The following is a 26555-nucleotide window of genomic DNA, read 5'->3' on the forward strand; positions in this document are numbered from 1 at the left end:
GCTTAAATTCTTTTCTAACGTTTACTTAGTTTCAACCTTATTGTTTTAACTAACAATATTTTTTATTTTACCTAACTGTACAATATAAGCCATCTAACCCATTTGACAAGTAATGACCCTCGTTACATAACTAATGACATAATGAATTGGTATTATATAACGCACTGGGATAAAATGTCACTATGGGATCAATGACGAAGTACAAAATCTTTAAACGAATAGTATATCTTAAAGACAGCAAGATATCTTAAAGAATTCCTTTTAGTGATTGCAGTTGGTAAACATCACAATCTTGACGGCACATATCTCCTCGCTGAAACGGGTTCAGTTGGTTTGATTCTTCAGCAAAGGCGTTTTGAAACCCTTGCTTGGATGGCTAAGTGTAGCTAAGCGTACTTTTGGTAACGTTTGGATATTATTACCAAAGTTTGCGAGAAATTTATATATCCGTATCTTCTTTTATTTTTATCAGGTCCTTGTGCACCTTTAAAGGGAATACCATAGGGTATACTGCCAAGAATAACATAAAAAGGACGTTGAATGAGTATGCTTGTTAGGAAGGAAGAACATTTTAGTTGTTGATAATATTACTAATGACAAACAATTAAACAATAAAAACAGTTGAAGAACAAAATTCACTGTTAGGGAGAACGTACCTGAAAATTAATTAAAGGTCAAAGAATAGTAGTACTTAAGTTTATTCGGCTAAAGTAAATAATTGTCGGTGTCTCAAATCAGAAATAAAAGATTGTTCGCACAAAGTTTTATGAAAAATCCCAAAAGACGTATTAGTAGATTATTGAAGAAAAGATCTACTACATTAGAACCACCAATATAATTTTTCGTCTTCCCTGCGGGATGAAATAAGGTAGTGCTATTAACTTTCCAAAAATGGCCTACCGACTCGTAAAATAGGGTATCATCTTAATATGAGCAGTACAAAAACTAACAAGATGAACAGATTGTCCAATTTCGGAACTATTTTAAAATCTTTATCTGGCGATTTTCACGCGGAGATATTTTGATATTTTTATACATTATTTATTGACCGTCTGAGACCTGTTCAAATGTTTGGCGACTTCAAGTTCACTTTTCACAGACCAGCAAAAGCCCGTAATCAGATGATTCTTAGACAAGACATTGCTGTTGTTTCTTAAAATCTCCAGCCTCAAAACATTAAAAAACATACCTACTAATATAAATTAAGTTATTTCTGTAATTTTATAACCGTTTATAAAACGGTTGTGCATGATGAAAAAATCAATCTTGTGTATACTACTCCCCCGTCTTCAATACCAATTAAATTTAGTCCCAACAGTTTAAAATTTTTGTATTACTTTAGGAGTTTTATCATGGGTATTTTCTGTTGGGTAGGGTCGTGCAAAGCAGAATTACACCCGGGCTTATATCAGTATTACAACCACCTTTACCTTACCCATGTTGAAACTTAAAATTTGGAATGTATACATGTGTATCGGTTCGTACATATAAGGTGGTATTTTTAACTGTTAATACCATGGTTTCTCCGAGTGGGATTTTGTGATCATTTTATGACGTTATATTTTAACTTTAACTGTTTTAGATTCTAACAATTATTGTAGGTTTCTTCTATACGGATTAACAAATAATTTTTAAATTTCTGACGAACGTTTTTTATAGACTCTATTAGGTCATGTATGACATCTAAATGAAACCTTTATGCTATTTTGTGCCACATTTATGTATTAAACCACTTTGGTATATAGGTATATACAAAATACGAAATCCAAATATTGTATGGGTATCCAGGTCGTTAGAGGTTTCAAGGTAAAATTTTTTATTACATGAGTTAAAATACCTTTATACCTGAAATTAATAGAGATTAAATGTTTAGCATTATTGGTTATTCTTTTATGGTTTATTCCTTTAACTTTAAAAAATATTGATTTGTATGTTATTCTACAAGAGGTTTCTTTTTATTTTTGAGTAATTTAATTAATTTTCAATAACAATGAAGTCTATGAATATTGTTATTCGTAGGCTAACTTGAATGACAAATTTTCCAAATTTTAATAAACTAATGTACTATGAATAAAATAGCCCTTTTTCTCAGTACTGCATGAGAACAAGAAGTCATTCCATTAGTGTCTACCTTATTGTTTTTACGTTGGTTTGAAATTGAAATTGAATTAAAAATACATACACACACACACACACTTTCAAACTTCGTAATGAATTAGTACGTAGGCAACAGAATAACTTTTCAAGGTGAGACAGCGTTGTTTTTGGGAATGTAAATTGACCATTTATCCTCTACCAATAGGCACAAAACATGTTTAGCTCGAATGAACACATTGTAGGAAGAGTGGATATTAAATGTAGTTTATCTGTGAGGGGACAGATGCGAGGGTAAACGGCTTAACGTCGCTTAACCTGTCAGGCGCAGTGTTTTCTGCATCGCTGCTGTCCATTACTGGACCAATCTGCCGCTGATCCCACTCGTTCCTCCCCTCACCCATCATCCTCCTTGCGGCCGGGGTTGTGGCTGTGAGAGCATCCACCTTAGTCCACGCTACTATTAGCTGCAGGGATTTCCTATTTTGATATAAATTTATCACCCTTTTGGAAATATGCTGAACTTTTTCACTTAGTAACGATAAAAAAAAAACAAAATGTTATTCAATCTTAGGTATTTAACAAATGTTAAATAAGAAAATGTTGTTTCCGAACACCCTGTATATTTTTATAATGCATTCTAGTTTAAAAGAAATAAAACAAAATGTTAAGAGCGTGAAATTTACATTTGTATTATATACTGTGCTGTGCATTTTGCTGTACTAACCGTAGTTTCGTTTGGAACATTGGTTGGTCAGGAACAGTATTATACCACAAGCAAACATATTATACAACAAGAGTATAGCTGGTTTAACTAATTAAATAGATAAATTAATTCTATTAAATAATTAAGATGACTACTGTTATTGTATTGTATATGATCTTAAAACATTGTATGTGTACTTTTACAAATCTATTGTTACAGTGATTTTAAGTTAAATGATATAAATAATTACAGTTTAAAAATATGTGTAAGCGTTATTTGTAAATGAAATAACTCTTAAAATTAAACGCTGCATAAGTCCCAAACCTATTTTAATATATAATCAGAGATTCTTCATTTCATTAAGGGGACACAACTTACGGGAGACAATCACAGTTCTAAAACTCAGGTTCAATTGATTTAAAATGTTTGTAAAAAGAGAGTTAATTTAATTTAAACTGCAGTTCAAACGTTTTAATATTTACTTGTTTGGCTTATTTCACTCATACAGTGAGTATAAGCATGTATACAATGTCTTACACATTCAGGGAGTGATGAAGAAGAATTTTAGCACAGACATAAACGTAATTAATTTATTGAATTTTAATCTCCTTATCTCGTTTCCCATATCGTCACATAATTAAAAAAATAACCTATCAGACAAGCAACGACTTTTGGAAAAACTACATATAGGTCAAGCTGGACTTAGGCTAGGATTAAGGTTAGAGTAAGAGCAAGAGTTAGTGCTATGAATGGGCTACAGTGGGGTTAGTGCCAGGGGGGGGGGTAGGGTTAGCACTAGGGCTAGAAGAGTTAGAGAGCTTGAACTACGGCCATGACCGGACTAAGCGTATAGATGGCCAAGCTGAGGGCTGATCTAGGGTTAGGGCTACGACTGGAGCCGGGCTAGGTCTAAGGCTAGGGGCAGGTGTGTTTCCTAGTATCGGTGCATTTGATTCATATGTTTGATAAAATCAATGCACAACTTTGAATAATTAGAGGAAAAATTAAAATGTGACAGATGTTACTATATTTTAGAATCTGTGAAATATTGTTGTGCCATTAAGTTAACCTATATTGCGCAATTTAGAAGTGTAAATGTTAATACGAACTTGAATAATACGAAGCCAAGACCGTTTACTTTAGGATATACCATGACAATTTTATTCGTAAAGACAAGAATTAAACGTAAATTACTACGAAATAGGATAGCCACGAAGTTAAACTAATTGCTAAAAGACTAACCCTTATTCACCTAATTAACTAATTTAAAAATAATATTATATATAAAAGGCGTGCGTAATAACTGAATTGGTTCTGTACCAATATACTTGGGCGTGAAGGCATAAAGTAACCCAATGTCAAATTAAAGTAAAATGTTTTCAGGAGGAAAAATATTGTTAGGTTTTTATTCAATTAGATTTATCCATTTACTCGTATTATCATTACTCCTCGTATAAAGCCTGAAAAATAATTCTTTGTAAGTAATAATGTTATTATAGTTTTGATTATATTAACCGTATCGTATTGACATTACACATTAACAATTGTTTGAGAAACTCATAATAGCATCTAGTTTGTTAAAATTATATCCCTGTTTAACGACGTTGGTTCCTTCCTATTATTACTACTATAATTATTTGAGTGTCACTGATATTGGCAGTATCAGAGGGGAGGTTAGTCTCCCACCAAAAGTGAAAACTAAACATCTTTAACAGCCTAAACATATAACCCGGGCTGCGAAGCAATGCCCCTAAGGGCCAATGCTGAATGGACAACAAAACCTCAGGCTCTCATTGTTTCTCTAGCGGGTGTCAATTTGTTTCTCAGTGAGCTTGTCATGTGCAGAGTTGTGGTTGATAGTTGCTCTCTTGCTCTTGAAACTGCAGGTACATAACTGAGCTTTGTGATTTACAACTAGTTCTATTGTCAGCCATGACTTGGGCAAGTTCATCGGTACATATTAATTAACTTTTAATTTGTATGTATGATTAACCGTACAGCCGTGTTACAACCTGTAAAAGAGGATTGAGTCCAAATTCCCGAAACTTAGTCTATTTTGAAACAAACCCATGGCAAAATGGCAGAAACCTTTTTATTCCTTTCGATCATACATATTCAATAAGAAATGTTAAGCAAATACCCATAGTGTTGTGTCTCGTATTTTATTTAAATTCCTTTAAATTTTAATGAAATGCACGCTCCTAACATGCAGTGACAGGAGGCTAAACAATACTTGAGGTTATGAAACGACTTGTGCCTTAATACCCAGCCAATATCATTCATTATATGCACAAGATTGTGTTAAGAGATTTCTCCATCTTACAATCCCAAATGGTAGTTCCTAGGTAGCAGATAAAACCGACCAATCAGAAATTTTTGTTCGAGCAGTTATCTACGGAAGGATGTACGATCATATACCACCAAAGTGTACTGTTCGCCGTACAAGTGAAATTACAATTTTTTAAGGAGAACTGATTATCAATTCTTACAGAGTTAGGATAAACACATTTTAGAATGCTGAAATTTACTTCTTCTACGTATTTAAAACACGTTCTTTAGTTAGAAAACAGCGATTAATACCAACATTTATCTCAAATATAAATATACGATATATGCCGTAAGTGGGTTCCGAATGGAGCTCTAATATTACAATCTCTAATATCTGCTTGTCTTTAGTGATGGGTTGATTCCCAGTAAAATGCGGCTTTTATGTGGCTCATATACCCGCATAAATTATTTAGTTGCATTGATGACACAGATTCTGAATATTCCAAATCTAAGTGTCCAGAGTAGGATGTGGACACTAGACGTCGCGTTGGGAGAACACTGTTTTCAATAAATATCACCTGAAACTTTTAAAATATCTGGACGACCGGAGGGCGACGTTCTTCCGGAAGTAATCTTAATACAGGCTATTGACTTGCACGAAAAAGGGACTGTTTTTAAATAATATCAGGTGAATTATTTCACCAAACCTTTTTCTCTTTATTATGCAATACACGCACCAAAGTAATCCTAGACATTTTTGGTCAATCCACCTATGACTAAGCTTTAAAGCTAAAGTTACACCTTTATGCAAATAGTTCTCTTCCTCAAATCATTATTAAGAACTCACAGGATAAAAACAATAGCCGCTCGGTAGCATTGCAAATACACTAGTTTCTTCACTGACACCCCAGTCCTATACGCTTCACCGGCTCTACCCATCAACTTCATTCTCTTGCTTCGACTACAAACTCTGTTATAAACCATTAGACGATATTGGCACTGGCTTTCAAGATAATCTCACCAGTGTCAAGGCTATGTACCCACCCACTGTCTCTCCCAGCCTCAAGGTGTCAATTACACGGACATTGTCAGGAAAACTCTCATTCCAGTCTGAAGGAATGATTAGAAGAATACTTGATTAGCCAACAACCGTATCTCACTAGCCTAAAGACAATATTATAAATAAGTAAGCTTTGGCGAAAAGACTTTATTATTACGAATCAAGGCGAAGTAGGGAAACATAGGAACCAACAAGTAACATAAAACTAAAGAATATCGTATACTAGTTACTGTACAAAGATGGCTCTACCGATAACCACAACTAAGTCCTTAGATTCAATATTCTTTTGAAAATACACTGTTTAGCTTAAAATCCTATTACGCCAGTATTAAGGCGGAATAACTAACCTATAAACTCGTATTATGGTTACACTCTAATAGCGACAAATTAAAAACTAAACATTTTTGTTTTTGCTTTAATTAGCATGCAACTCGCTGCTGCCTAATGTTCAGTAACGGCTGTCACCAACACTGCTCCATCATACTCATAGTGGGATTGTTAATACAATGGTGTCACCAACAAACTGTAACTTCCCACCCTCTATCCAGTTAGACAAACAAAAATTATCTGTGTTCTGGATTTTCAAATAAACATTCACAGCGTTTCATGTTTCAAGTTTACATGTAACGTATCTTTAAAATGGTCGTGCTCGCTGTTTTGCTGCATTGACGGATTTCGTTGAACAAAGTACCGTTGTAATTGTAATGAAAATGCTAAAATAGCTGGTATCTATGGAGTGTTTTATAACAATGCTGGTTTTTTTTTATTTGGCTTTAAATATTTTTAACCGGCGCCATTTTGTTACTATTCAAGAAAATAATACCACTATTTGGTTTTAAAATTTTCCTTTTAATGTATTCAAACTATTTTGCATACTTAGTTCATATAGCTTAACTAAGTGTAAAGATAATAATTTAAAAACACAAATGGTAGCTAGCGGATAAACGAAACATTTCTCGACTTGTATATCGAGGTAAAAAAAAACACACACACGCACACACACACTGATATAAATCTTGTGCTACTGCGTAGTATATATATATATATATATATATATATATATATATATATATATATACACCCCATACATTTTATACTCGTAAGTTATATAGGTAAACAGTCCTTAACCTTAATACATACTTTTTCAGCATTGGAAATTAGCTTCATTCAAATTTGTATATGCTTTCTTATCGTCTCCAGCTTACTCAGCACCCTGCAGCGCCTTGGGGCGTGTAGGCAATTTCAGTACTCTCCCGTACTTGTTTTGTGGCGAACGCCGCCGTTTCAATAAGGTTAAATACGGCGTCATACTTTACTTGATAAAAGGCATAGGAAAGGATGTCCTATTTTATCAAGCAAAGTTAGGGATAAGAAGCCCTTTTCAATACTTAACCTAGGGACAAAAGTGATAAATGACGTTATACGGAATAGTTATTCCTACATTGAACCAGTATTTTAATAGTTATACGAGTATGCAGTGTATCAAAAACAGCTCTCGAATACTCTGCAAACATTGGGGACAATATAATTAATTAAAGACCATTTACCTGAAATGGACTTTTATTAATTGGACTAAGTTTTAAATCAAACCTAATAACATCTGAAAATCTTCAATAAAGCGGATTATTTGTCTCCGAAATCTCACAAAAGGTAGGACTGTTTAGAAAGAAAAAGGGTAATTTTTAGAATTTTTTTTACATAACATGGCTAATGAACATTAACGATAAGTGATCGAACGACACTGAGTATGATTCAACCATACATTTCAAGCGTAAAAAATGAACTTAATTTATTTAGTTAAATCTTTGAAATTAATTTTGGCCTGGAATTTTTTAGGTGGTATGTAATGTAATCTCGTTATATATTCTGAAATAAATGATTAATTCTCTTTTGAAAATAAAGATTACTATCGGCATGGGTGGAGATGATTTAAGAGCGCTTTTTGTGTGTTTTGGCAGACTATTGGGTTGGTGGGGAACGGGGGTAGGCGTGATAAGCGGTGATCCCTTGGGGCTGTTATCTCCCGCCATACGGTCCCCCGAGTCGCCGCCAGTGGCTCCCCCCCCCCGCTTGTAATTGATACTTAATGTTCGAGTCCTTGTTTGCTGCGAAGATTTAAATTGATTAAAGAGCAGACAGATTGCCCCCAGTAGCTGCCAAGAGTCCAGCCCACGACTCCCACGGTCCGTTCCAACATTATAGCCTGAATTCATATCTTTTCTAAGGCATTATGTTGTATTTCACACTCCGGGGTGTAGTTTATACTAATGCCAATTTGTTTGCCAATTTGGTTTCCTTGGTTTGTAAATCTGGATCATTATGATTATATACTATTGCGTACGTTTACGAATTTTTGTATTTACTCTTAGGATTCCACCATTTATATAAGAATAACACAATTCAGAACAAATAATCTATCAATAAAGACGACTCAATATAGCCAAAATCAATAATAGTACATTTTTAGAATAAATTTTCAAAATAGTAAATAAAATTAGCAACACTAATATAAATTAAACTGCTAACAACCCCATACAAATCATACATGTTAATAACAAAATCAATACCAATACTAAGAAATAAATCTTTTCAAATTGAATTACCTTCAGTACTTCTTCTGTAAATTAAAATACTAAACTTAAGTGTATTATTATACTAACTGGATTTTTGATACAGTTGAAAATTACGTATTGGTGAAATATAGGCAGCCATGCTTTGTTTGTATCTAAATGTCAAACAACTATCTCAGCATATTAAAATATAAAAGAAGTCACTTTATTTTCTTGTTTAGTATTATATGAACCAAAATAAATATTTACTTTAAAAATTTAAATAAATACAAAACAGGACAATTTTTACAGACGAATCATAGCAATAATTAATAACAGAGATGGACTTCATCTGGATAGCCATTTGGAAATTTAACTCCGGGTAAGAAATAAGTGGAATGGGTATCAAATCATTCTAATTATCAAATATTACATTTTATAAATCCTAAAATTCTAATTTAAATGATTTTAGTTTGTAATTACCTTTGGGTAGATTGGCTCAGAACGACTACTTGAATATTGAAATGAATTAATTACATATTTTTAAAATTTTGATATTATATTATTTAAGACCAAGCGTGATAGTACATTCCGTAAAACGATAATGCTCTTTCATAATTTCTAATATATGAAATTTTATGAATCATTATTATACTTTATGTCATGGCGTTGGAAGTTTGCTGACTCTCCAGGGGGTCAGTGCAACAGTCCTATATTGGTTAGAGGGTTTGCTTTGCTGTGTGAAGGGAGACTGTTTTATTTGTTGTTTTCTTTTAGCCCATTGATACAGATACAAGGTTAATTTTAAATGTTTTTAAAGGAGTTTTTTTAGCTTACTGTCAAATTCCAAATAATATCACCTGGCAAATGAGTGAGCCGGGTTCGAGACTCGGTTACACAGTTTAGGAACCTTAAGCAAACTGCACTAATACAATCTCTAATCAACTACCTATATATTATAAAATAGTGATGTCTCAAACCTCTGGTATTCATATTACACAGTTATCTATGAGTATATATATGAGTCTACTCATATATGTTTTGTTTACTAATAATAATCTCGTATACTAAACTTATTTTTGATATTTTATTTTAGATGAAACCTGATTTATGTCAGTACATCGTACAAATTTAAGAAGTTCTAGGGGAAGGATGACTCTAAGCGTCAAGGAAGTTCAAAGAAAATAAATGGTTGACATAAGTGACGTGTATGTATAATACATTTATATATATATATATATATATATATATATATACAAGTGTATATATTATATCTGTGAATAAATGAAAACAACGGTGCAAACATGCAATTTTTATTTATTTTAATACAAAACTTGGAAAACTATATTTTGTTTTATAACTAATAAAGTACGTGGAACAAAATGTTATTTTCCTATGATTATTAGTAATATTTATTAATACAGTAATTATTGTAAATACACCACATTTTATGTTAGTGTATCCTTTTAGATATTTATGACTTTAGGCAATTATTCAAACGATTGGTTCAATATGATTCATAATGAAATTTGAGTGAATAATCCGTTAAGTATATTCACTCCGGGGACTTAAAAATTATTAAATATTAGTGCACCTTACAGCATAAAAATTTCTCCTAGAATAAAATCTTGAACAAATTAGAACACTAATTTGTAGTTCTCTGCTCCTAAAGAATTTTAGGGAGGTTTGGTATACTTTTTACAGTATGCCTTGCATCAGCCAAGATGCTATGTTCTGTCTTTTATTCTTAATTTTCAAACAAACATCAGAAATATTCGCAAACCCAAAAGGATGTGAAGAAGTAAGTAAAATAACTAAATGTGACAGCGAAACAGGGATATACCTTCTTTTATTGTAATCGCTTGTTACATACCATACTCAATGCTGTACCTTCAGGATTACCAGTGCCTTGGAGTCAGTCACTTGTTTTGATATGTGTGAGCAAGTTCACTTGGTAAAACCTCCTCTCGGTTGTTCTTGGTTTTGATGGTTCAAGAATACGTAATCTACTAGTGAAACTTTTTTATAGAATCTGTATATTTGTAGCCTTGTTGTTATATCCGGTGGTTCTAGTGAAACTACCAGTGCCTTGGAGTCAGTCACTTGTTTTGATATGTGTGAGCAAGTTCACTTGGTAAAACCTCCTCTCGGTTGTTCTTGGTTTTGATGGTTCAAGAATACGTAATCTACTAGTGAAACTTTTTTATAGAATCTGTATATTTGTAGCCTTGTTGTTATATCCGGTGGTTCTAGTGAAACTACCAGTGCCTTGGAGTCAGTCACTTGTTTTGATATGTGTGAGCAAGTTCACTTGGTAAAACCTCCTCTCGGTTGTTCTTGGATTTTGATGGTTCAAGAATACGTAATCTACTAGTGAAACTTTTTTCTAGAATCTGTATATTTGTAGCCTTTGTTGTTATATCCGGTGGTTCTAGTGAAACTACCAGTGCCTTGGAGTCAGTCACTTGTTTTGATATGTGTGAGCAAGTTCACTTGGTAAAACCTCCTCTCGGTTGTTCTTGGTTTTGATGGTTCAAGAATACGTAATCTACTAGTGAAACGTTTTTTCTAGAATCTGTATATTTGTAGCCTTGTTGTTATATCCGGTGGTTCTAGTGAAACTACCAGTGCCTTGGAGTCAGTCACTTGTTTTAATATGTGTGAGCAAGTTCACTTGGTAAAACCTCCTCTCGGTTGTTCTTGGTTTTGATGGTTCAAGTATACGTAATCTACTAGTGAAACTTTTTTCTAGAATCTGTATATTTGTAGCCTTGTTGTTATATCCGGTGGTTCTAGTGAAACTACCAGTGCCTTGGAGTCAGTCACGTGGCTCTTCAAGACGAAGTGTTAGAATCTGCTAGTGTAGTGCCTTTCAGTCACTTGTTTTGATATGTGTGAGCAAGTTCACTGAGAAGTAAAACTTGCACCTCCTCTCTTCTTTTGCTGGTTGTTAAAGTATACGTAATCTACTAGTGAAACTTTTTTCTAGAATCTGTATATTTGTAGCCTTGTTGTTATATCCGGTGGTTCTAGTGAAACTACCAGTGCCTTGGAGTCAGTCACTTGTTTTGAGATATGTGAGCAAGTTCCCTTGGCAAAGCCTCTTTCTATCTCGGTTGTTCTTAGCTTTGATGGTTCAAGAATACGTAATCTACAAGTGAAACTTTTTTCTAGAATCTGTATATTTGTAGCCTTGTTGTTATATCCGGTGGTTCTAGTGAAACTATGCTCAAGGAGCAGAACAAACTACTTTCAGATCCAGCGAGCACAGTAGGTAGTCTGTTTGCCGCGCATCGCGCCCTCGCTGATATTGCTAGATGTAATTATTGGAAAATAAGAAGTATTAGGATCAGGCAGTATTCTAGTCTTGTTATTACTTAGTAATCTCTCAAACTTTGGACCACATAGCCATTTGGATGGACCAAAATGTTTTATCACTTAACATCTCAAAAACTAAATTTATGCCCCTTTCTCTTACACCAAATTCAGATTACAACTTACACGATTTAATTATTCATAATTGTAATAATCACTATAACAATGCCTGTGGATGTAATAAAATCGAGAAAGTGTCGTCATACAAATCTTTGGGTGTGTTGTTTGATTCTCGAATGAAATGGATAGATCACATTAATTTTTTTTAATAAAGCAAGAAAGTATATATTTACTTTTAGGCAGTTAAATAGCATTTTGAGTGTTGATGAAACTAAAATCGTTTATTTTGCTTATGTGCAATCCCTTTTTTCTTATGGCATTCTAGCTTGGGGGGGGGGGGGTGCTTTTCCTTCACATATTAAAAGTTTAGATATAGTTCAGAAATCTATTCTGAAAGCCGGTTTTGCGAAGTGTAGACAATATCCGTCTGATTTATTGTTTCAAGAAACAGGAATTCTGCCAATTAAAAAAAATTTTTGTTAAAGTCTTATTTATTCATATTTACTAACATTTCGGCTCAATTTTTTCTACAATCCCACATTTTTATAACACAAGATATGCAAATATAGTCGGAATTAACACTATTCACCAACACAAATCATTTGCGACAACAAACAGTTTTTATCTAGCACACATTTTATATCGAAATTATTCTAATAGTTTTAGAAATTTCAAGCTGTTCGACTCTCCCTCTCTTGAGGGTTTTAAGGAACATGTCAAGGAGTTTTTGATTCTCATAAGCAGTGAAAGGGCCCAGTTACTTATCTCTGTTGACTACAGACGGACCTAGACTGTCTGACAACTGACTGACGGCACTGTCCTCTCTCCTCTCCTCTTCAAACTATATATAATAAAATCTATTCACTTAAGTAATTAGCCTATTTTTTGTAATTTTTGTTCACTCAATATTTGTATTTGTTTTTGTCTACTTTCTCCACTATATTGCTGATTATCGGAATTCGAGGTCATATCCGTCGTTTATTCTGCTTTAGATGTCTTCTTTCAATTATCAAATTTTATAAAATTAATCTACACTCTCCTCGAGATAAAATTCGAATCGTAAAAATTTCAACTCGAGTCTACGCACAGGCCATTAAGGCCCATGTAGGCTCTTTTCCCATTATTTGAATTTATCCAGAAATTATGTAGCAAATTTAATGCTGTTTTTACTAGGTATGCGTGTATGTATGTGGATATGTATGTATATGTATGTGTATATACATGTATATGTATATATACATATGTATATTTCATCTCTTTATTCATTATATTGATTTATTTATGTAACATAAGTCTTTTTTATATTATTTAATGTTAATTATTTAATTTTAGTTTTTGAATTGTATTACTAGAATACTTTTGTATGTTTTATATGAATTAGATAATATACAAATGCTACACTTGTTATCATTTCAATGTAAAGGTTTATTTTGTATTTCATTTCTTTTTGTGTGTGGAAATAAACGTGATTTGATTTGATTTGGTGAAACGCATTGAACTCATATATTTTTGATACTAATAATAATCTCGTATACTAAACTTATTTTTGATATTTTATTTTAGATTGAACCTGATGTCTGTCAGTATATTGTACAAATGTAAGAACAGGGGATGGATCACTCCAAGCGTTAAGGAAATTAAAAGAAAATAAATTATTGTGGCTTTTGGAAAAAAAACTGTTTATGAGTTAATTATTTTGGTTACGTGTTACCAGTCAAGGGTTATTCATAATTTAGAATATCTTCTATAATGGAAACATTTCGATACAAATAGTTTTACCAAAACTACCATATAGCTTAAAATGCATGCTACTACTAGTCGTACAACCGTTTTACTCCGGTCTTCAGTGATAAAATATTAAGAAGACAATGATGAAGGTGTAATCGAAGGGTTTGCAAATAACTTGAAAAAACAACTATAAAAAGGATATACCATTGGATTTTCAAGAGATTATCCAATGTAGCTGTAAACTTACCGGTGTATTTTAGGTTAGCGGTGGAGGCACTCAACTGGTACTTCTCCGTCATATCGCCCTTGAACAAATCGGGCCGGAGATTAAACCTGCAACACAGATACCACATTATTTAAAGTCACCATGTTTACAACATCCACTATTATCTTCTTTCAAAAGCTTCAAAATCAAAGTACTTAGTCACAAGTTCCAACTTAAGAAGCACTGCTCCAAAAGTAATGTACAATAGCCATATCAAGTAATGAATCAAAGTAAATAATTCTGATCTTCTCATTTGAAGTACTTGCGGAATGATTGACCTGTTTCACAGCATTTTAAACAGTTTAGATCGTAACGGTCGTACAGTTCGAAAATTATGTTATTTTAGGTACATAACATACGTTAAATAATACCGTGAAAACCAAGTGGGTTTAATTATCCTTTTTAATTTTCTCGTAAAATGTAAAATAGACTCTAGGATACAGAGTCAAATCAAGGTATGCCCCAATCTAAACAAGTTCAGTATTCAATGTAATCCTTGTATTTTAACAAGGAAATATTTGACACATATATTTGACCGAGATTTAAATTGATTTACATAATCAGATTACTCCACGTAATGTTACAACAGATTATGTGCTAGAATGTAGTAGAATGTAAGAGTTGCATATTAACTACGCTGGACTTACCTTATATACGCCTGTCAATGTGACCCTGAAAAATTAACTGAAATACACTTTGGTCCGGGTACAACGTATGACGGTGAAGTATACATAATAATTTTAAGAGACAGGACTATCGGTCGCTTTTGTCTTAAGAACGTAAATTTTTCAAATATTGTGATGTGGTTAAATGTTATCAGAAACAAGGTTGAAATATTATTTCATTTTCGGTATTATCAATAGTATGTAGAATCAAAACAACTGAACACAACGTACTATAAAAACTTGACTGTTATCTCCATTAGTATAAGATTTTCAAAACATTTAAATTCATGTGATTGAGGAATGTTTTGATGTGCTCTTTTTTGTAATATATAATCATTATTTTAAAATGTTAAAATCTATTATTTGTTTATTTAATAACGGGAACGCCAATTTATAAAAGAAATTTTATACATAAAAACCCAAATGTTTGAATGGTATTATTGTGATTATTCGCCATGTACATTACTCCGTAATGTTTTCTTGCCCGCATAATTCAATTCACTTATACAAGATATTATCTCTTCGTTTGGTTAGGCGATAAGTGCAAAAGTGTTCAGATATAGTGTAAATTATTTGTAATGTTCCAAGATCACAGTCTACCTGGAAGATTGTCTTGGCAACACGCCTAAAAGTGTATCTAACTTTGTTCCAATAAAGTACACATTTCATTAAATATTTGTACTAAATCCTAAAATATAATTCAATTTCATTCTACAAATAAGTACAGGCCATTTACAGATGTTACAGGCGTTATAGGGAGCTTTAAAAACAGTAATCCTAATCCCAGGTTCCATAATATAGTATATGCCTTTTACCATATACAGTGTACCTCGTAAATGAAACACTAAACTTCAAAAAATGATTCTTCCGTGGAAAGAGTGAACTAAAAACTTATTACTTGAAATCGTTTAATGTTTGTATTTCTGATGTTGTGTTTTAATTAGATATCTGCCAATAAAAGAAAAATAACAAATTAAATTTATATACCCGATTTTAAATTTGTTTGATAAACATTATTGAAGAAACGTATTATTTAAGATATTGTTCTATTTATCTTAGGTGGAAAGATATTATGTGAGAACATCCATGTTGGAAACCCCCAACCATTTTATAATATAACAAAATAATTCCGTCATAAAGCTGTTCCATTTAACTTGAATAAAAAAACCTAAACAGAATACAAGGAAATAATATTTTGGAAAGTCACTAGCGTATTTAAAACAGTGGATTTTAAAATTAAAATATTTGTGTCTTAGTAAGTCAAAACCTGCGAGTAACTTCGCATAACCATGACTGTATATCGAACTAATACATTCAATTAATCAATAATTTACACTACTTATTACAGGTAATCCGAATCACAATAAAGCAGTTCTAAAAATTATTATATAAGAATAGGAATGTCTGCTGCAATAAGACGTACAACGTTTATAACAAATAATTAAATGTAAACAGTAATTAAACCATTAAAAAAATGTTCAGTACATACACCACCACTTATATATGCTACGCAAAAAGGCTTTTTCTGAAACCATTCAGAACAACACAGCAAAAGGCATAACAAGTTTTAAAAACATAGATTAACATTAAGTGAACAATTTAAGCACAACGTAAACGAAACAGTGCACACAAGACACCCATCTAGAATAATTAAGTGATTACATTTATGCTAAACAGCGACATTTACGATTGCCAAAGATCCGATAATTGAAGTAACAGTAACGTACAATCGTGCTGTCTCAATTGAAATTAAAGAATTAATTACTTTGGTTCGTGCAACAATTATGCGTAAGATGGCTGTAATTAGGGCCACAGAAAGCAAACATGCAAACCAATAAATCCAAAAGAATGTTGGTCATCAATCCTGTCTCTATATAAAAATGAAGTTATATCCCTTAAGCCTTTTTTAAATATTAGTTCTAAAAGAGTTAGCAACTGAGAATATGGAACACTTTCACAAATGTATGGATTAACTTCAAATTGCTTAACTCATACAATCGTATCTTATCAATTTTAAGTTAATTTTCAGCCTACTAACATTCCTAAATCATTTACTTCTGAAACCCCAACAGACTGCCTTAATGTTTACTTTTTGAACTGATACTATATAAAACTGATACTATCTGTAAAAGTTATTTATTTTATGTTATTTCTGTGTAAGCTAATATTATACGAACTTAATACATATTTGTAATAATTATTATATGTAAAATGCTGCAATATAATTGGAATTTTCTGTTTTGTAGCATCAATAAATCAATATAGACCTATCTCACTATTCTCAAAACTGAGATAAGGTAATATATTAGGGAACAAGAATTCAATTGGATTATGTCTATCGTAAGTAAAAAAGTTTGCAACTGATCTCTGTAAATAGTAGATCACGTTCGAACAAAGATGCAACTGTCGGATTTTCTGCATGGGTTTAGTCATTCCTGTATTTATGTTATAGGAAAACCTAGAATATCTTCTCTTAGACTTTTTGAATAATGGTTATAATTGGAAGACACATTCAGGATCCAATGTTATATTCGTCAGATGTGTGTCTGGATCGAAGGGGCTCGTTTGGTCTTACAATTGGGGCAAAGTTTTAAAATACATGCAAATAGTTTTTATTTTACTTCCCATATGTTTATGTTGTTCCAGAAGAGTCTTTTTCTGACGAACTGTTTTGGTAACTAACACTCCCATACCTGTACGTTACTATGTACCAACTACGTCCCAGGTGGATGTACTTCTGATTGGTTTATACCTGCCGGTAGAACCTATATATGGTACAGCAAAAATTGATGCAAATATGGGAAACCCAACTGATGTCCAATTAAAACCACAAATGTCGAGATAATTGGGTAAAATCGCTGATCGTTAGATCTAGTTTACTACGGAGGATGACGACGGAGCCATTCCTTACGGTGGAGCTCCGTTAATGGTAAGGGTTTTTTAAAGCCTAATTCATGAAGGAGGAATATGCTTCTTTTCCCCAATTTGATTGAAAGATGCAAGAACAAAAATAGGCTCCCCTTCTTCTAAGGTGACTGAGATAGTATCCGTTATCCCTCCTCAAAGTATCCCGATAGGAGGGGGCTCCTACCCCTAACCTTACCCATCCTGAATATCCAAGATCACGAAGCAGCACAAGTCATTTTAGAACTAATTGCAATGAGAGGTTCCTCATCATCTTGTCGAAAGTGAACAGATGTATAATCAAAATACATATTTTAAATATCTAAAATTCACAAAGACCTTTCACTTTTTGCCAAATCTCAAACATAACAACCTTTGAATCGCAGTGGTAAATAAGATTGCACCTCCCTGACAAGGATCGTTACAGTATTATTTACTTGGCATATCTAACTAATAAAACTACCAATTTCTGAATATGAACTTCTGTTAACTCTCTTCTTTTACTTAAAAAATTAATCGTATACGCATACGAGAAAGTTTTAACGTTAATTAATTTTGCTTCAATAAAAAATGCTTCATGTAATTTCTTCTTCAAGTTGTTCCGATTGCAGTTAACAATTTTATCGTTGAGAAATTCGTTTCTAAAATTTCCTTTGTGGCTAAACCAGTGGACTTACAGCTCATGACTTTTCCGTTAAATTTAAGTATATACACACGGCCAAAAGTTAATATTTAAATGACATTAGTACAAACTAAATAAAGAAATAATGAATGTAGGTACTGTTAAACAGTTAAATAATAGAATAATAATAGATTATATCTCAAATCTCTAGATAGGTTTGTGTTGGGCCCGACGATATATTTACATAATACAGGTATGACCGCAAAAATGTACAAATTACATTTTAATGATTATTTGTAACTGACTGACTTAAAACATATATACAATTTGTAACATGTAAACATACCCTTAACTAATGAACATTCTATTCATTTTAGAGTTTTTTTGAACTTAAATTACAAGAGAATATGGCGTTAATTTAAATTTGGCACCTGTAGTGTCTGATATTAGAACTTTCATATATCTGATATCTTTACTTTCATAGTGATGACTACATCAAAGCCGATTATACGAACAAAATTGATTTCACTACGGTTATGGATAAATTCATAATTTTCTTTCTCAGCTCTTTTATTTAAACACCGTTCCCGTTACATAAGTATTTGTTTCTTAATATTTCACATCATTGCGCTTTAAAAAATAAATAACGTTTAATTAAAATAATAATACTTGGATAATATTGAATTTGAAAACGTAACTCTTAATCATGAAACCTTTATTATTATTATTCTTTTGTCAAAGTATTCAAATATAAATGTTACTGTTAATACTTTACCTGTCATTTAACCCAATGCTGTAGTACTGGGACTAATTTCGCAAGCAAAGTCTAAGATTGAATTACAAATTATAACACTTAATTTTACTGTCTAGCGAATAATGAATCCCAGGAGGGTCGGAATCGTACATATTGTTCACCAAGCTAATTTGACATGTGCACCCCAGCAGCTTCCCGATCCAGAATTCCACGCAGCGAATATAGGAAGCCAGGACGGCCGATGTGAGCCGGGGTCTCTCCCCAGCTACACTCGACGTCAGGCGCACTCCCGCCCCACTCACCATCTGTTACCACACAAGAGTGTTTTAATGTGCACTTGGGTGCTCTGCTCGAGAGGCATCTTGATTATCACATTCCCCCAGTAGGGTCTGGCTTTGGCGGCAAGCGCCAGTGACATTAGCTGCGCAAATACTGCAATACTGCACTAGCACAGTATGCACAAAAAAGTGCTGTCGGGTGAAAACTGAAAAGTCTGACAAATTTGATTCCATGAAGTTGACAACTAGAATTATCTATATAAGTTCGAAGAGGGCAGGGAAGCCTTGGTTCATCCGTTTGTGTGCATTAAATATGAATTTACCAATGTGGAGAGGATTGTAATAACGGTAAACGACTTAGGTAGGCATGTTAAATATTTTTAATGCAAAAACATGATTGAGAGAGCTCCAGTCCAAAACTCCTCCACTCTCTGGACAGGCATTAATATAATAGTGTAATGTGTTACTGGACTTATTAAGTTATATCAAACTCATTAAGTAGTACCTAACTTGTATCATTCTGTGGTTTTTACTCATTTACGTTTTCACTGCAGCCACTTAGCGAACTTGCGAAAAATGCGATTGACTATGAAATCAATTTTCAAGGCAGACTTTTTTCTAGTATCACATCAAATAAATATCATGTAGTATGATCAAATATGTAATGAAGTAAAATGTTGTATAATATTATTAAAATGTTACATTATTTTGCTTCTCTCTCTAATTTTAATTTGATAACAAAACTACTCGAACTTTAATGTTTATTAGTAAATACATATTGTAAAGTTTGGTGTCCGTACAACATATCACGATTTCTTATCACGGGACAGGAATGGGAGCAAATAAATAATTAAATTTATTGTTAGGTGTTAATTAAAGAAATCAATTATCGGTTGACTTTAGCCACTAAAGATTAATATAAGAAAATCATGTTTTCCTTTTTTTGTGCAGAGCTAAAATTACTAAGAAATAAAACTTTGGTTTAAATAAATATTGTACGATATTTACAAACGTTATGAAGGGATTCAGAACAGTACACACTGCTATAAGTATACTTACAAGTTTAATGTATTTCAAGTTAACCAATAATAGCCTATTTACTTTTGTTGTATGCACGAACTTCCACTCTCGGAATCATTGGGATCACCGTTACGGAATCACCGGATCGGTTTAAAGCTTGTTTTAAACCGAATATTTTAAAATTAGTTTTACTTTTTTATCTTTTTTGATTTCAAAATGGCGGCCAAATATAACCAAAGATAGGATGTGACCTATTTTCACCAAAACCTAAATAGTGTTGCTGTTACTACTAGGTTTGGTTGAATTTATTACTCCACTAAAAGTTAAAAAACGTTTATTATCAAAATATTGGTTTATCCTCATACGAGAATTTTTTTAATCCAATTTTTGATTTACTAAAAAGTTCCAAATTCAAAAATAGACCATGTTGTACCTCAAATTAAACGTATTATCAAGCTGAGCAACTTTTACATTTACTGTTTTGACACACAACTATATATAACTGTTTCAAAAAAGCGACCTAAACACTTTTTTCTGTTCTCGTTCTCTTTTATGCTTAAATTAAAGATTAAACTGAAAAGCAATTTGGAAATAACTCACAAATAATATCAACCTTTAAGCCATTTTGGCCAACGTTTCAGCCACTTTCTTCCAACAGAGATGTCTGAGAAATGTATCAAAGTATCAAAGGAAGTATATTAATTATTGGAGTCTTAGGTAGAGTTCTTTCTTTATCGGTTGTGAAGTGTGTTTATGATTAGATTTCTAATTTACAATTGTTAAATATAAGTATAAGAATATTAGTAACGCGCATAAATCCATGAATGAATGTGATTAATTATGATTATCTACGGTCAAATATAACTTTTACTGCTTTAAAGTCAGAATGTTATAGGCCCCTTAGATCCAAGAACAGTTTATTTCCTACCATGTATTAATATAAATATATTAATTTTCTTATATTGTGATTTTTATAATACATGTTAATAAAATAATCTTTGTGGTATGAGATAACCAAACTGATTGATTGTTTGTGTTGTATGAAACTAGTTGGTATTCTAAAATCACAAACGTGTTAAATGTTGGGTAATTTAATTTTTCTTAATCCATTATGAATAAAATATACTATATAGCTTAATAGATATACTATGACCAATAGTAAATGTACTTGTAACGTATACAGTATCAACAATGAAGTGATTCAAACACTCTAAACCCGTATCTTATGTTACTTTATTCGGTTTTACATTGCTAAAATATTGGTTATCCCTATTCTATACTTGTGCATAACAATAGAGAATAGTGGAGTAAATGCCTAATCTGATCCTTGGCAAAACAAATAGCAGATTCTAAAGAAAGTTCAGGGAGGAGGGTATATCGAATAATGTTAAATTAACCATCTAAAATCCTAATTTGTGTCTGTGAATGGCTAAACTTTGGTAGGGTTACCATCACACTTTACAAGATCAGTTTTAAAAAATCAGCATTTGTTTAAGGACGAAACTGCCAAGACTTTTCGTCCATCCTCATACATTAAGGGAACCCGCGCCATACATGTTATGATAGTGACGATTATCTTTAACAGAGGCCTTTAGATATTCTGGTGAATTAGTATAGTAGTTCTCCCAGAGGCCACGGAGAGAGTTTTCCTCCATTACCTCAACTCACTTAACTGGTAACTTTAGAGTGACGTACGTATCAACGGCAAAACAAATAGCAGATTCTAAAGAAAGTTCAGGGAGGAGGGTATATCGAATAATGTTAAATTAACCATCTAAAATCCTAATTTGTGTCTGTGAATGGCTAAACTTTGGTAGGGTTACCATCACACTTTACAAGATCAGTTTTAAAAAATCAGCATTTGTTTAAGGACGAAACTGCCAAGACTTTTCGTCCATCCTCATACATTAAGGGAACCCGCGCCATACATGTTATGATAGTGACGATTATCTTTAACAGAGGCCTTTAGATATTCTGGTGAATTAGTATAGTAGTTCTCCCAGAGGCCACGGAGAGAGTTTTCCTCCATTACCTCAACTCACTTAACTTTAGAGTGACGTACGTATCAACGTTTCAAATGTATTAATTCAATAAAACTGATATACCGGAAGCCAACGTATAAACGTCAAAATTGAGTCTAAGTTACATACAGTAATCTTGGATGATTACGGAAACGTCAAACATGATTTAATACAATATTCTACTCATACCCGTATAACCGGATGGAACATTCTATTCTTTGTAACTTAGTTTAGGTTTTACTTTAAGATTTAAATTGTTGACGTAGGAAAGTATTCATATCAGCAATTCATTTATAATTATAATATTTGCAATTATTTATACATTTCTATAGAAACGTGTCCTAGGAGGTTGTTAGTGACTTCCCACTCAATGGATAATCCACAGGTTTTAGAGCCATATTATGTTTAATAAAACATTGTGATTTCCATTAAGGGGAGTCTAAATTGAAAAAAAAATTATTTTTTTTTCAATTTTGGGTTTTTTATTGAATATTACAGTTTGAAATTTCCTCTTTCCAATGATACACAACACTTTGTAATACATAAATCATAAAGCCATGAAAAAAAATCAATAAAATAAGGCCTGCAACTCAGTTTTAGTAAAAAAGCTCCTTGGTCATGCAACTGTATCAATCTGAAATCCTACCTTATGGACCTGATGTAGTAGTTAGAAAACTAGAATGCGTAGGTCATGTACAGAAGCATATGGGGACTCGCCTACGCACTCTAAAAGATAAATGTAAAAAAAGAAAAAATTGTCAGATGGGAAACCTTTGTCCGGGAAAAACCGACTAACGACTGCTGCGGTTCAAAAGCTTCAGACGTTTTATGGATTATCAATTAGGAGGAACACCCATAGTGTAGTTGAGATGAAGAAAGCTGTTTGGGCAACATATTTTCATGTCCAATCTACAAATGAAACGCCAACACATCAATTGTATCCGAATGATGAAGTGACGTAAATATAAAAAGCAGAACTTGAAAATAAATCCTATGACCATGGCAAACATTTCCATCTCCCTGAAGCCATTATGTTGAAATTAAAACCAATTTTCAAGAGCCTGTCTGATCCAGAGTTATTATCAAAGTGCCTCAAAGGGAAGTCCCAGAACCCAAATGAGTCACTAAACAACCTCATATGGTCTCGTATTCCTAAAAGGACTTTTGTACGATTGCACACCTTGACATTTGGCACACATGATGCTGTGCTATCATTTAATGAAGGGTTTTCCAGCAAGTGTAAAATATTAGAGGCGTTAGGGTTGGAAGTAGGATCTAACATGCTTGCCGCTATGAAGAAGATGGACTTGGACCGACTCCGAAAAGCAGAAAAGGCCATGACTGACCTTGAAAAAAAAATCCGACAAAGCAGGACATTAGGCAAAAAGAAGACTGGAAGACATTTACCAGGAGTCAGAAGACCCAGAGAGAACCCATCTTATGGTGCAGGATTACACTAAAGGTAATATAACTTAATATTTTGGTGTTAATTTTTACATTTTTGCAGTTTTCCGCAAAATAGCATTTTTGTACATTTGATGTGATATACCTCAAGAACGGTTATAGGTAGGATAGCCAAATTTTTACTGTAGCTGCATTACTATAAAACACTAGTTCCTCCTAAAGTTTCAAAATATTCCAATTATAAATAAAAATTTAGCAAATGGAAAAATATAAAAAATAATTTACAAAAATCATATTTTTTTAAAAAAAAATCACAATTTTTTTATATTTTTTACCAATAATAACAATAATTTACGCGGAACTAACTAAAGAGCTGTTCTTTCAAACAAACAAAAAATGTAGGTTTCTAGGTTACTTACTTCCAGAGATATGTAACATAAAGTTAACATTATCGTTAAATGGAATTTAGACTCCCCTTAATATTCTAAGCATTTTTCATTCAATTACAAGGTCGTAAATAATTTTTCTAATGAAATTAAGCGTATACATATATTTTATATTCATACAATCTTTACAACAACAATACGTAGAACATTTTAAATTGGATTGTGTTGTTTTGTACAGTATATTAGGCTTATATATTTATATAAAAAGTTTTTATCTGTTCCTGCTATTGGTAATCGAACACTCATTAAACACAGTTTGATCTAAAAACACCAATTTTTGAATCATCATAATAAGAAAAGAAAAACAGCGTTAACATTTACAACTTATCACTCGATACATTTTTGTGATAAACGGTGATTGCCTTAGAATAATATATTAAACTAAACTTTTAACTATGAGGTGAGTCACAACAGAAGAAGATATCATGCAAGTTTACAAATTAGGAGAGCGACAATTACTTAGGCAGGAAGCAAGTAAACACTGCCTCATCGAGAACTTCTAAAGTTACATAAAATATACATACAAGTACAAGCCCACTATTCTAAACATCGTATTAGTAAAACGGATCATGCAGAATTCAAATTTGGTTTGAATATACATTTCAATTCTTGTAGATAACTGTAAGCAGGTGCAATGTCTTTTTAAATTCTTTGTAGGATTTTAGCATGCATTGGCCAATAAACTTAAAATTTAGGAGTAAAGCCCCAGGAAGATAAAAATGGACAGCTCAAGAAATCGGAATTGATATATCACTCAACAGATTATTGCGTATAAATTATACTCGTATAATTGCTGCCGAAGTTCTGGTACTTTTAATACAAGATTTAAAAAACCTGATAACGGCGTTTGAAAATGTTTTCAAATTTAACACTTCATTGCGTATTTATTCATTGGAAACATTTATCTTATAACCTTCCTAAAACTTGATTTGAGTTGTTAATTACAATTGATACTGCAACCGCTCTTGGTACAGATAAAATATTCTGGGAAACAATATTCGTATGTTTGTTTCAATACACGGGTATTATTAAGTCAGATTGAGCGTTGTATTGACATTATAATAATTCTATATGACGATAAAGCAACATAACTGAAAAAAAAAACAATTTTGTGTGAATTTACTCTAATAAGTAGTTCAAAAGTTGTGCTCAGATATTTTACATTTACAACTTTTGTTGTTCACATAAAGGCTGTTTGTTACGAGTTAGAAACTTTCGAAGGGGCGGAGCCGTTGCTAACGTTCCGAAAGCAGGTGCTGGCTACTACAACTACAGGGACAATCCATGGAGTCGATGCAGTGAAATGTGGTGTGATGCATATTATTGCAAAAGTCAGCGCAAGCACATAATTTGTTACTGTAACGTTCAAATGAATTCGAAAAGGAAAGGACACGACAGTACAAAGTACATCTAAGAGCATACAAACCCAGCAGCTAGTGATGTAGGACATACACTGTTTCTTAATACGTCAAGAAACTTAATGAAGTCCGTAACAAACTGGGACATAGAAATAAAATTTGGCGACTTGAGTAATAATGATGAGAAGTGATGTGAAAATGGTTGTTGGACCGAATCGGCTATCACTACTGGGTTAGGCGGTTAGGCAACAGCTTACGTGAGTGAGGTGAGCCGTCGAGAAACCCTGGGTCTGCGAGCACTGGGCTGGCACGGTGCGGGCGAGGGCAGCAGGATCCCACCACCCCTAGCTGGCCTGTCATCATCCGCCCCGCTCCGCCCACCCGCCCACGCCTACGCCACCAACACCCACAACCCACACCCGTTCCGACCCCGGGGAGGCACCCTCACAAACTCTTCAATTTTACAGATCTAGGGTTTAAAAAAAAATCTCCGAAGTTTGGTAGCGTTAGGACATTTCTTCATTGCTTCGGTCGGCTGTCGTTCATCATGAAGCGGCCTTTTCGCGAAACTTTATCCAACAATCATGAGAACAAATATTTGTTAATATTAGTTTCGAGCTTCACATCCTGATACCATATAATATGACAGTTCCCTACCCAAATGAGTATTGTCACTCATTGTATAATTATTTGAGCAATTTAGAAGATATGACAAATAACAAAGATCACCTAAACGAGTTTAACGGTGAAGATGTTCAAACCCTGTCTGTGACCGGGGCATGGTTTATTAAAAAAAATGAATAAATAAATACAAATACTCTCGACGTAATATACCGACTCACCCCCAATACTCTGTTTGATAAGATCCGCGCGCAGCCAGGTCCACGAGGACAGACAGAATAAGACTAAGAAGGATCTCTCTTTTTATCAAAACTATACCCAAGCTCATCACCACATCGTACGCTATGATGTCATTGA

General features: G+C 33.0%; 1 protein-coding gene across 3 annotated transcripts in view; it reads right to left on the reverse strand.

The window, feature by feature from the left end:
• LOC124369154 (glutamate decarboxylase) overlaps positions 1-25910 on the reverse strand; it is an 82803-nt gene extending 56893 nt beyond the window's left edge. Inside the window, exons 1-2 of one of the 3 annotated variants that reach the window (XM_046826940.1) lie at positions 25835-25910; positions 14088-14173 (exon numbers count right to left, since the gene is read on the reverse strand). In XM_046826940.1, the coding sequence (XP_046682896.1) occupies positions 14088-14139 (52 nt within the window). In that variant the 5' untranslated portion in view covers positions 14140-14173; positions 25835-25910. Of the gene's footprint in view, positions 1-14087; positions 14174-25645 lie in introns of all 3 variants that reach the window. The other 2 variants (XM_046826938.1, XM_046826939.1) reach the window with 2 other exon arrangements.
• Positions 25911-26555: the final 645 nt, after the last annotated feature.

The sequence above is a fragment of the Homalodisca vitripennis genome, chromosome X (genome assembly GCF_021130785.1).
Source record: "Homalodisca vitripennis isolate AUS2020 chromosome X, UT_GWSS_2.1, whole genome shotgun sequence".
In the NCBI taxonomy this organism is placed as follows: Eukaryota; Metazoa; Arthropoda; class Insecta; order Hemiptera; family Cicadellidae; genus Homalodisca; species Homalodisca vitripennis.